This window comes from Falco naumanni, chromosome 8 (assembly GCF_017639655.2).
Source record: "Falco naumanni isolate bFalNau1 chromosome 8, bFalNau1.pat, whole genome shotgun sequence".
NCBI lineage: Eukaryota > Metazoa > Chordata > Aves > Falconiformes > Falconidae > Falco > Falco naumanni.
This window is the reverse complement of record NC_054061.1, coordinates 61,562,857-61,575,621: the sequence shown is the minus strand read 5'-3', so window position 1 is coordinate 61,575,621 and position 12,765 is coordinate 61,562,857. Positions and strand designations below refer to the sequence as shown.

The window sequence follows — 12,765 nt, the reverse complement described above, 5'->3', positions numbered from 1 at the left end:
GGGGAACAACCTGGCAGCTGAGAATGCACGGGCCATGACACAGTCCAGAAAACTTCCTCAGAAACACTCAAAACCTCATTGTTTTTACCAATTCCTAGTCCTAACAGAGCACTTAAGAAGCTGCTGATGAAAATTGCTTTGTAGAACAGGAAAGGATCTTTTGTTTTGGGGGTATGGACACAAGTGGCAGAGGATGACCATAGCACAGCCAGGTCATTACCAAAACACAAGCAGTTACGCCTGTGAAAAATGCAAAGTCCCAAAGGGCTAGAAGAAACAGCATTTGTCTAGTAAACAATCCCGTGTTGAGAGAAATCCAGGACATGGCTGACATCTCTGCAGTGCTGCTAAGGGTGTCATCTGTGCAGACTGCACCGATGTAGAAACACAGTTTCATCACAAGCAGCACTAGCTGCAGATCTCCTTACCAGAATCCACGTGATGCTGAGGGACAGCATTACTGGAGCACACAGGACTGCAACCTCCCAGGTTCCAGTTAAGGCTAAAGCTAACGGAGTTGTGAAAGCAGATTCTATCTGGCATGCCTTGGCCCAGCATTTATGTTTGTTCTTACGGCACCTCCCCATTTCCACTGTGGACATAGGGTGCGTGACTACCGCGCATCCACAGTTAAGAGAGTATTTTGTGGTACAGGACTGCTTTTCCACTTTTGGGACCAAGGTGAAAGATTCACGCTGAGGACTGGCAGCAGGAACACCCGGAGGACTGCAGCAGAGGTACAGCGACACTCGCCGCTGCCACACTGCTGCAGCCTGCCACCAGCCCTTTGAGATGAGCTCGTGGGGCAAGGAGAGCGGGGCTGCCGGTGACTGGGGTGTACCAGGACTGCTCAGCTGCAGTTCGGCACCGCACAGTTTGTGTCTGGACACCTCAACGCCTTCCAGAGGGTTGGGTTTGGTTCTCCCCGCCTTGGCAATCTGTACTATCTAGCATGAGACTACCCTAGCTGCAAGCCTTACCTTTATCTCAGTAAGACATCTGTACAGAGACTCCCCAGTGACCTAACCGCTGGGCACCTATGAACTGCCTGGTTGTGTCAGAGTAATGCGTGACAACTGCTTGTTTACACTGAGAAATGCACCATCTCTGTCTCTCTGTACACCGAGGTGGTACGATCCAAACAGATGTAAGGCAGGCTTCCAGATTCCTCTGCAAGCTGAGAACTTGCCATCTTGACACTGATACCTCTGAGGTAGTCAGAGGTATTGTCTTAGGTTCACTGGAAGATCAGAAGACCTTGAAAAATTACTATCGTTAAATTTACTTTAAGTCCACGCGACTTTTCAGGGCACAGATTTCCCCTGCAAAGAAGTAAAAATTCATTAATAAACCAAAATAGTTTCACATCGGAAACAGGGAGGCAGGAATGCTACTAACCTTGAACATGAAGACCAGCCTCTTGCTTCTTTCCTCTCAACTGCAAACCAGTCATCCACTTGACAGCAAGTTTTTAATCTTACGCCACTTACGAGCAGTAATCATCTCACTTATTTGGAATTTGTGAACAAGCATTCAGTTTATTAGCTTCATAAAAGCTCAAATGCATAGAGCTACAAACATCAGGCACCTCAGCACACACCAACACAGGATTCTCCCCCTATTTCAACCTTCTTTATGCTGTAGACAAGACCACCAGGATTTGAGATCCGTGGTGGAGACACCCCAATGAACATTAAGTCCCCCCCACACCATCACTTCACTTGCTACCTTTACAGCTACTACCGGAAAGCATGTCTCACACCATACTTACATCTCATTTACCTCTGGAACATGCCATATATACACTTGACAGGTTTGGAAGTCCTCTTGGCTTCCTTCTCACAAGTATATCAAGTGTCTTAATGCAGCACAGCATTAAGAGGTTGTCCATGCATCTAGACTACACATGACTTATTTAAATAGGTAAGCAATTTAAAGTCCCTGAGCTACACATCGCCACCTTACACCATTTCCCCAGAAGTCGCAGCACGCTTTCTGGTCCACCCATTAGCACTGTTCTTCCATAACAGCACCCATGGGTGATCTCACAAGGTGTGCCGCTCTCTTCTGTCCAAGACAAGTTTTCCTAGTTCTGTCTGGAAGCAGGTACCAAGACAGCACTTGACCCAGACTGGAGGCAAATAGCCCTCGGGTGTCTGGGCACACGCACACGGGGCTTTGTAAACCTCCCTTCAGAAGTCTGTTGTTACTGCTGCTTGCATTTAAAAGGAAGTTCAGCATTTCAGACTAAGCAAGGAACTTCTGCCACTTAGAAGCAATTTTCAACAAGTCCTCATGATAGAGTACCAAAAGCAGAAGTATCAAATGTAAATAACTTGTAAACATTAGTGACACAGTAGTAAATTCAATTAACATGAACAACCACAGAAACAACTCACAATTTAGAAAGAGCCTTTTGTCATGAAGTCTTTATGGCTTGACAGAAAGAAAGTTAGATTTGTTTTTGAAATGGTTAGTGCAATTTTTTATTTGAGAGGTCAGCTATAAGAGAAGTTAAACAGATGAATCCAGTATGACACCTCAGCTTCCGAGTTGTTTTTGAACCTGATCTGAAATATGGCACTGGACCCTTACCTAGAGTCAAGGCATTTGTGATCTTGGAAATCAAACCACAGCTATCTTCCCCCAGGAGATGGTGGTGGTGGTGGTGTTCTTGAAGGGATAATTCCTATTTCATGTGACACAGAGGAAGGGAAGCTTAGCAGCTTAACAGCATCAGAAGTGCAGCTGTGCGCTTGGCCAGTACCTCTGCAATCCACACATATAGCTTCATCTAATACATAATTCATTTGGAAAAGTGAATCAAGGAAGGAGAAATAGGCAGCCTCATTGAAGGGATGGGTAATGCAGCATTTGAAAATAGTTCTTTCCTGGAAACTGAGACTCCTGCAAAGTAACCTTGGGCTTTTAAATGAGTGGCTACAAACAGCATATTCCCCAATATTGTCTGAATTTAGAGTCTCCTCTCCTGCTATGTCATGCACAGCAAGAACAAATATCCAAGCTTCTATCAAAAGCAAAAAAAAAAAAAAAAATCAGTGTCTTGTCACTTTCCTTGACAGTGATAATGGTGTTCATAGAGAATTTTTGAGCAGCGCACACCTTTCTGGAATCAGAAGTCAAGGTACAAGACACTCACTATGTCTTCCACTTTCATCCAAGCTATCCATTCTCTGATTCAGGAAACACCACTAGTTGCTGGCACCACCATTTCCTTATACTTATTGCTTTTGCAAGCTATATTCATTCCAAGGACACCTAGTTCACTAAAGCATCTTTGCTCTTCCCGCTCATTTCCCTTCCAATACGAAGAACTCCCATTAACCCTAATGGAAGCCAACATATGCACGCACAGGACATAATAGACCTGTTAAGGCTATATGGCTGACCAACAGAAACAAAAAATACAGACATGTAACTGAAATTTTCTTCCATTTAGCAAAGGGCACCGAGTTTTAAATGAGACTCTTCAACCCGTCACCCTTACTTTCTTACATCCACCTTCTCCCCCTACCCCCTTAACATATGGGGAAGACTCACTGTGCTTCCCTAAGCAAAACAAGAAATGGATCACATTGTTTGCTCCATAGACCAAAAGGTAAAAAAAAAAAACAGCAAAGGACAAACTGGTTCACAGTTAACTATAAATAAAAGTGCAATAAGTGTTCAAGTAGAGTTTAGAGTTTAAGCAAGCTGTACAACCACATTTGGCATAGTCATCTTTTAAAGGCTCTGCGTGGGTCCCTCCCATTACTGACAGCAGGGAGAACAGGCTGAACACTGTTAGCTGGGGCTGGATTTACAGGTCCTCGTCCATTGCCTCTCCCACTACCTGCATAACTGTGGCCATGATTATACGTAAATGGAAATCCACTTGATTCAGGTCCAGTTTGTAAACCATTTCCTAAAAAGACAGGAAAAAAGGTTATCACGAGCTCCATGGACTGAAATCACTGCTCCCTTACATAAGTTTAGCAAGAGGGAACGCATGGAGTTTACAGCAAACCCTGAACACCAGCAGCCACTCTGGCACCACAAGACCCCAAACCACAGCTTGCCTTTTCCCCTGCTCCCAAGTTAACCCCACTCCATTCCTACGCTTCACTCTCTACTAAAGCAAGAAGGGTCAGAGTTGCGTGCCGATTCTTTCCCCAGGACAAAGACTGGAATCTCATGGAACTAAACTGGTGCTTTCAGAAACATGTGCTGGCTTGTAGGTCACACACACACCAAGATTTTCTAGAGACAGCAGGGCAGAAGTCAAGGAGAAATCAGCAAAAGAGCAGCAGGCTACACAGAGCTCCTTGCATCATTCCCCACTACCACGTAAACAGAAACGGAAAGCTGTCTTGTGAAGTCCAGCCACAGAAGCAACTCAGCTAGCACCAAGTTCTCATGAACGTGAGCCTCATAAGCATCACTGTTCACATTTTACTGGTAGAAAGAGAGGCAGAATGATGACAGGAAGGAAGAGACAAAATTAAATCATTGCATTTAAAGACCATGAAGCAGGAAGAGACAAAAAAAAGACATTTGAGAAGATATGCACAGTCTCAGTGAAAGCAGCTGTCCACCACCCAAAGCAACACCACCAAGGAAGTACCTACACACTGAAAGCTTCACCCTGGCACTGAGGGAAGACTGGCCCAAAAGCACTGCCCTTCTTTGTTCAGAATAATTTATTTTCAAGGGAACAGAAAGGTCTCGTAAGAGAAGCGAAAGAAAAGAAATTAAAATCATGGTGTTAAAGAGGAAGCAGCCAGTCACTCAAGTGACAGAGAGCTTTTGAACAGCAAATTACAGAATCAGTTTGCTGCCATCCACCAGCAGGGCTCAGCTATACAATGCCAGGTATCATGTAGGCAGGCCATAACTAAGGCTCCCTCTCAGCTCACACCCAGTCGAGTCCTTGAAGCATCTTCTTATTTAAGCTTCATTGTTTAAATACATCACAAAATGATCCAGCCAGGTCAAATATTGGAATTCAGATTACCACCACTTCTATTTTGGAAAGCTAACCTGGCAAGACAGCCGTGGTGACTGGCAAGACTAACAGAAGTAATCTTTAAAGCTAAGGTCTCAGGTGGTTTCAAAAACAGGATTTCAAGTGCTGCAAAAACTCTACAAGTATCACATCAGTTTAGGATGAAAAAAGAAGTCCCTTTATGTGATACAGGCACCTTGAATATTCTAATGTCTCCCTCTTCTAGGAAAGAAATCTTGAAACCATTATTCAGGAAGTGTTCACATTTCTGTGCTTGCAGGTTCATGCCCCAGTCTAAAAGACTTTTTAGACCATAGTACACTGTTGCCCCAGAACAAAGAATCCTTAGCAAGATAAATTTCTTTCTACCCCCGTTACGTGTTTCTCATCCTTTCATTTCTACAAAACAAAAAAACTTACCCAGTGGCCCGAAAGTACAAGAACCCATATTACTTGATGCAGAACTATTATTCTGTTCACCCTGTACCTTCGGAGAAATTTAAATGAAACAAAAAACAAGGATCAGAGAAAATTCACATTTTTACAGAAAACCGCTGATTTCCCACCCCCACCCCCCCCATGTTCTTAAAGTCATTCCACAGCAAATTTATTTGCTACTCTAATTATTGGCTCATTTTTATCTATATATCACTTCAAGTCCACTTTTCCAGAAGAGTCACATCTGATCACTGCCTAACGCGAAGTGTTCAGAACAAGGAGCATTACGACAGAAGCCTCAGACAAGTTTAACATACCAGTTTGTTCTGCCCAGTGTGTTCCAAGTTAGGCTCACTGAAGTTTGGCACTTCTGAGTACACCATGCAGAACCTGGGGAGAAATTAAGATTATGAGGAAGTTCTAAAAGCTGTTTAACAGACTTCTCAACTCCACAGCTCAAAGAGCATATGTCTTTGACATACCCCATCACCTAGAAGTAACTTATCCAGACCCCAAAGTTCAGAGAGCATTCATAGGTATTAAAAGGCTCTTTGATCCCTTTACAGCTTGCGGTGAACCTGTCGCATCTTCCTGGCAAGGGTGTTTCAGTCAAGCAGAGGCAAGTACATATTTACTCTAAAGGGTAAAATGGCCTAAAGAAAACAAAAGGTGATGAAAGGGCTCCCTCTGCCTCTCTTCCAGCTGTGCAATCTTGTCCAACGCCCACTCACAAGGTCACCTGAGGCACAGAGTCACCCAGCCTGCTCCCAGACCGGACTGCTTTAGCTCTCTAGGGACAGCTTGAATACTCCTACACGCTCCCAAGTTACGGAGTGCCCTATTAACATCACAGCATCCAAAACAGGGAATGAAACTCAAAGCATCTTTTTCCATTCAAAGGGACTATGGGAGGAAAAGGCCCCACCAACTCACCACATGGAAACGATGGCAGAGGGGAAGAAAGATCTGAATGATTAAGCAGCTTGGCTAAGCAGAAGCAGAGCTCCCAACCCAGGTGAGGGCTCACCTCCATCCAGCCTGCTGGAGAGTACGCCAACACTTTTGAGGCGGTGGCTTTACACCAAAAAAACCCAAATCTACAGGTCATCCCTCACAAACTCCAGCTGGACACTGGGCATTTTCTGAACTACCCAAGAAAAGAGGTGGCCACCCCAGAACCCCACTTTCCTGATGACTGCAAGGCCTCCCACGGCATTTGTGCAACAGCGGAAGTGCTCTTCTGGTTAGAAAATGTTGCTGTTTTTCCTGTTGCATGTCAAGTATGTTACTTATGTTTGTTCTTAGTCGGGAGTCGCCACTGCTTCAGTTTGTGGGAAGGTTAAAGAAGGTTAATGAGGCTTCCTTCTGTTTATATATGATTCACTGGAGTTACCTTTGTCTTCCTTCTTTGCGCTGCCTCTCTCTCAAACATGATACATACACAGGGCTTCCACCAAAATAAACTGAGTTTATTTAGTCAATCAAGCTGAGGCCTAGGTAAGCAATGCAGATTAAATCTCTTGTCATTTAAACTCTTCCTCCTTAAGTAAAACCCAGACCTGTGCCAGTGTTGGAGGCTGTTTTTCCTCAACATACCTAGAATCCAGAGAGGGTCTGAGCTCATTAACAACAGCATGTGCAAACACACATCACAGTTGTCTGTACTGTACCTACCCATGACCAATCAACAGTTTTTTGCTGCCCTAGCTTCCATTTACTAAGAGCCACCATGTCTCATACTTACCATGATGCTCTGCTGAGGACATAACACTGCAACTATGAACACTCAATACTTACTCCCCAATTTTATGCAGCTCGCCTCCTCGTCCTGTGTAAAGTGTCAGGCATCCTTTCCACAGAGATGCATACCTGGCCAAAGGAAGAAGCAAAGCAGTCTCTTAGCAAATAAGAAATACCACTGTTGAAAAAAAGCAGAAGTATGCTTTCTTCTAAGAGTTAGTAAGTATCAGCATGAAAGGACTGAAGAAATTCCCAGGGACCCCAACTTCACCACACTAAAAGTTCCCCACATTTTGCTTCTAGCAAAAGGTACTGGAAGCTCAGCTGACTCCTTTGGCAATTCCAGGAAAGCAGCCAATCATTTTGAGATTGGATGCTCTTCCCTTGGCTGGAGCAACCCTTATGACTGGTCCTGCAGAGGAAAGGCATTTTGCCTAAAGCAGTATCTGTGTTACCATTCAGTGACAATTCTCAGTGCAGGAGCCAGGAAGAATTACCTTTGTTCACTGCATAATACAGATACTGCTATTGAATGTGTAAAATAGCTTGCTGTTTTAGTATAGGTCCTTACCAGATTTTCTTTTTTAAAGGCACGAGTTTGATCATCGTGTTCCAATTGACATAGAAATGCAGTGAAATAATTTTCTGACGGCGGAAACATTCACTTACAAGACAGCACGAGTGCACTCCAGTCTTTATAGTGGCACTTGACTTCAAGCATTGGGATTCGGGTTATGCAAAACTTTCTGCATAATTGCTTCTTTCAGTGAGGGGCATCATGTATGTGAAAAAAATAATGAAAATACAGTCCAGAAACCCGGGTGCAGTGCAAGAGTTAACAGGAATATGGGTGTCTTCTAGCAAAGGAACAGGGAGCCCCAGCAACTGCACTCTCAGGAGTCACCGATAACCTAAGACAAGTCACCACTTCCTTATGCTCCAGGTCTATCTCTGGAACATAGATAACAAACCTTCCTCTTGCCCTTTACTTTATCTGCCGAGCCTGGGAGCCATCCAGCCACACACAGTGCCTCAAACAGAGGCACCAGGGAGGAGTTCGGTTGGCAGAACAGGACCATCGTGCCAATGCAAAGATAACCTTCCCCGCACTTCAGCACAAGCAGTACAGCACAGTACCTACAGCTTGGGTACCCATCTCAGCAGCGCTCCATCCAGAAGCAGGATTAACGCACTTCGTAACACCACCTTTTACTTTAAAGTATGCTTTAACTCCATGCTTAACCTTTAATAACCAGCTAGTGGGACACTCTTGTAGCAGAGCACAAAGGACAAGAGCTACGAAATGATAAATGTAAGTCAAACAAATTTCCTGGGACAAGACCCAGCAAATCATGCGACTGATAACCTCCAGCACAAAGTTATTCCACGTATGCAAGCCTTTGTTTTTGTCTCGGAAAGAGCCAGCCAAGAAAGCACTAAACTCCAGAACTAACATCCCGCCAATGACAAAAATCAGCAAGTGTCTGCTTTAGCAAAGGAATGCATCTACAGCTTGAAATTCAGCAGAAAAACATGCTTATATGTGGGGCCTAGCCAAGCCTTTCTGCTATTAACAGCGAGCACCCTGCACTGAAGTCAGAGTAGCCTACAGAGCTGCAACTTACCTGCCTTGCACTGGCAACATCACACACCCAAACTAATCCTGTCTAAGTATAAAATGGTGTTTTGAGAACCTCGTATGCCAGCATAAGGGCATTTCTCTTAATGTGAGAGCCAACCAGAATGTCTTTAGCTTTTGCCATTTCACTCACTAAGCAGTCCTAAGTGAGCATGCGATTCACACAAATGAGGGCGTGACTTAGCCACCCACCAGGAACAGCAATGAGAGCTCATAAATTTAATTTATACTAGCCAAACTGACTTTTGGACATGAAGGGATGCAGTGACCCCTCCCATCTGTTGCACTGAAACACCAGAGCAACTACAGCCAGCTAGTCAGAGCAGAGCACAGTAACGCCGCTGAACAGTATCGCTATTAATTTGTTTCAATGTCATCTGTGCACAGGGCTTTGTAGTGGCCCAGAGCTGTTCAGTTCCACCCGGCGCAGCGTTCCACATGCTCTCCACGCAAGCAGGCTTCCCCAGAACCACCCCTGCCGAGGAGACAGCTCATTTCGTGTAAAAGGACATTTGCATAGGAGGAAGCAGCTGTAGTTTTGGTGGCAAGGGTGAGCCCATTTCACGCCAAAACCAAGAATTACACTCAAATGAGCAACTTAAGACCAGCTCAGTCAGCAGCACCGCCCGGTCACCTTTTACCTACTTCTTCATAAGAAGAAATTAAAAGGACCTTACACACCATCTCTTGGAGCGCTGTGGGCCAGTGTAATGGATTTCTAAGTATAACTGAAATGGCATGAAGAACTCAAATGAAAGTGACTATTGTTTTGCTACTGACAAGTTAAGTGACATGGAAGAGGATTTTCAAACTGAATCTAGTCCCTTTCTCACTTAATAAACATGTTTAGGTGTGTGTGTTTTTTTTTTAATTAAACCACCTCTGAGATAAATCAATTGCACCTAACCAAGCTAACTTGCTCTGCAGTGAAGCCCTTGCATGAATTTTCAGAGTGAAGCTGACAAGGTTCTCCTCCTCTGCCCATCACTTCTGTTAAACCCACTGCAACGAAAAGCAACTTTTTCTGCACCAGACACATTAATCATCCCCTTCTTTCATTAAGGAGCTGCCTGCTAGAGTAAAGAACTGGCTGTAAAAATAACATGCTTGATTTACAGACCAGGACAGTGTGTTGCATTCGCCCCCCACACAACCCTCCCCCCAAAAGAAGTCTTTCCTAAGGAGCTGTTTTGTTTTTTTTTTAAAAAAAAAGCCAGGTCTCTTAACACCACCTCCTCATTAAAAATACAAGCCCCTCCTAGCCACGCTGCTGCTAGGCGTGCTGGGGGGGGGGGGGGGGGGGGAGGCGGTTTTAGTGTGGCAGTGACCTGCGGGTGCCGCCGCGCCGGGGCCAGCCGTGCTCCCCGCGCCCCCGCCCGCCGCCACGGGGCCCCCGGGCAGCGGGGGGGGGCGGGCCCGGCCCCATACGCACCCTTTGGTCAGGCGGATGATGTCCCCCGGCTGGATGAGGCCGCCGATCTCGTCCCACACGGAGATGGTGATGCTGCCCGTCTTGTCCGCCACCTTGCAGGACCTCACCTCGTGCCCGTCCTTGGTCTTGGTGACTCGCCCTGCGGGGAGAAGCGCGGCTCAGGGGGGGCACGGGACGGCCCCTGCGTGACACGCGTGGGCGGCCCGGGGGTGGGGCGTGCCGGACGCCACTTACCGATCTCCAGCACAATAAAGATGACATTTAAGTTTTTCAGTCCGGGTTTTATGTCTTTTATGAGGAAGTACGTATCGCTCGCCGCGCTCATGCTGCGGCCGGCTAGGGGGGCAGGACTGGCGGGGCGGGCCAAGCCCGCATCCCGCGGGGGAGCGGCGGCAGCGCAGGGCCGGGCAGGGGGGCACCGGCAACCCTCACAGGGGACGGGGACACAAGCACCGAGGGGCTGCGCAGTGACTGTGCGGCACGCCCGACCCCCACCACCCCCTCTCCCGACCAACGCAGACCCCACCGCCCTCCCGCTCCCGCCGGCACTGAGGAGCACATGTGCGCTGCGCTCCGCTTTATAGCGACCGGGCGGGCCCACCCCGGGCGCCGGGCGGGGGGGGGAGGGTGCTGAATGGAACCGTCCGGGGCACGCGGAGCGCCGGGAGTGGGCAAAAGGCGGGCGCGAACAGGCGCGGCGCGCTGATTGGGCTGTGCCGCCGCCATCTTGCTCCTCTCAGGGCGCTGGCGGATCGGGACCGGTCCCCGTGCTGGGCGCGGTGCCTGAGCTCCCTCAGTCACTCGCTTTCCCCCCTCAGAAAAACAGCCCCGAGCGCGGCAGGGGGGCAGAGGAGAGTTAGGGAACGATTTGCCGCCTTTACGCGTCATTTTAGGACCCAGTTGTAACGCCGAGAGGGGTCTTGTCACAGAGATTTTTTTTTTTCCCGGAGAGCTGTCTCCTAGCAGTTCGGGCTCCTTCGCTGAGGAAAAAAAATACACTTTTAGGAGGAGGAGGCATCCATTGGGATGTCGGCTGGAGGGTGAAGTCTGATTTGGTCTCCAGCAGGCAGAAACCGCCGTTGCCTGGGCGGGAGGGCGGTGGTGCCGCATAGCACCTCAGGGCTTTGGAGGGCTGCACCACGGCCTCACGCTCCTGGCACCAAATGTGCAGTAGATGGAAAGCCTAGGGGTAGGTATGCAGTACCAAGCTTTGAAGGTTTCAGTGCCAGTGATGTGAGCCTAAATCCTGCTGAGAACTAAAAAGGCTGTCAAAGCGCACTGAACTCTTGACAGGACCTTCCTGTGGGGAGATGTTAGTGTCTGAGCGAGGCTACGGGCAGGGTCAGGCATGAGGGGAGGGGAGTTTCTCCAAGGGGAAAGCCATCAAAGTGGTGGACCAGCCACAAGCCGCATCAGCCTTGTGACATCCTTGGCTGGCAGGTCCTCAGGAAACTGCTGCCTTGCAGAGAACAGCCCAAAGACATGCAGATGGTTCTGTAATTCAGCTCTCTCCCTTAGGAAAGGTAGCAGAGCAGTATATGTGCACTTTGTTCCTCCTTTTGAGAGCCAGACTTGGCTAGCTGGGGTTTCCTGTGCTATTTCTGTAAGCAGAAATCCATAGATGACAGTTGTGAAATGCTTGGCTATGCATTCCGCCACACTGGAGCTCTGCTCCAACAAATGTTGTGCAATGTTTATCTGTAGGCAGTGGAGCAGCCCTGCTGGGTGAAACTCATTAATAAAATGGGTGGTCAGAATAAAATGTGCTGTTTGTAGGAATCTGAGAGGAAGGCAGCCTGAGCCACAAGAGAATTTACTTAAAGCCCCCAAGAGCTTAATCCACTTCTGTCCCAAATCCTTGTTGGTGCAGATGGCGGGGATGACAGACTCCCTTGGTGGCTTCTCTCCAGACTAGCTCTATAACTTTAATCTGGTAATGTTGAAACCTTTAGGGTGATCAACTGTACATGAATGGCTTTAATTTAGTCACCTGGGGAAGAGTTCAAACTCCAGGAATGACAATGTCCCTGGCAAAGGTTGGACAAAAACACTTTTATCCATAGAACTGGTAGAATTTTTCCGTACAGATGTTTTGGGGTTTTTCTGCCATCCCCTCTACCTTTTGTCTGGTCTATCAATTTAGAGTCCTTGGGAAAGAATAATTTTTTATCCTGTGTTTTCAGCCCCAAGCACAGTAGCACCCTGTGCCTGGATCATTCACCAGGCTCAATTAAAACAAAACATGATTCTCAGTACTACAGTGTCTGGGACAGAGCAGCCAAAGGCCATATGCTGCTCTGCCTAGTGGAGAGCAACCCCATGGAAAATCTCCAGTCCCAGCTCTTGCATTCTGACTTACTAGGAGAGAAAAAAGGAGAAAGTGGATCATACAGCAAATCTCATTGGAGATTTGAGGACAATCCTTCCTTTAGCCAGAAAAAGCAGTTAAAAAAAAAAAGAATCCTCACCTCCTAGGCAGAGAGGAAGTCACGAGGGTGATTAGCTCAAAAG

At 47.1% G+C, this 12,765-nt stretch overlaps 1 protein-coding gene across 2 annotated transcripts; it reads right to left on the bottom strand.

Annotated features, from left to right (window-relative positions):
• Nucleotides 1–1,511: 1,511 nt before the first annotated feature.
• NABP1 (nucleic acid binding protein 1) lies at nt 1,512–10,784 on the bottom strand. Of its 2 annotated transcripts, none has more exons than XM_040604400.1 (6): nt 10,489–10,784; nt 10,255–10,393; nt 7,241–7,312; nt 5,761–5,833; nt 5,426–5,492; nt 1,512–3,925 (listed from the first exon to the last, which is right to left on the bottom strand). In XM_040604400.1, the coding sequence occupies exons 1-6, from the start codon at nt 10,577–10,579 to the stop codon at nt 3,738–3,740; spliced, it is 630 nt and encodes a 209-aa protein (XP_040460334.1). In that variant the 5' UTR covers nt 10,580–10,784; the 3' UTR covers nt 1,512–3,737. The 2 variants fall into 2 exon arrangements, with proteins under 2 accessions (XP_040460334.1, XP_040460335.1); XM_040604401.1 differs by having other exon boundaries at nt 5,426–5,486; nt 10,489–10,775.
• Between the last annotated feature and the right edge of the window lie 1,981 nt (nt 10,785–12,765).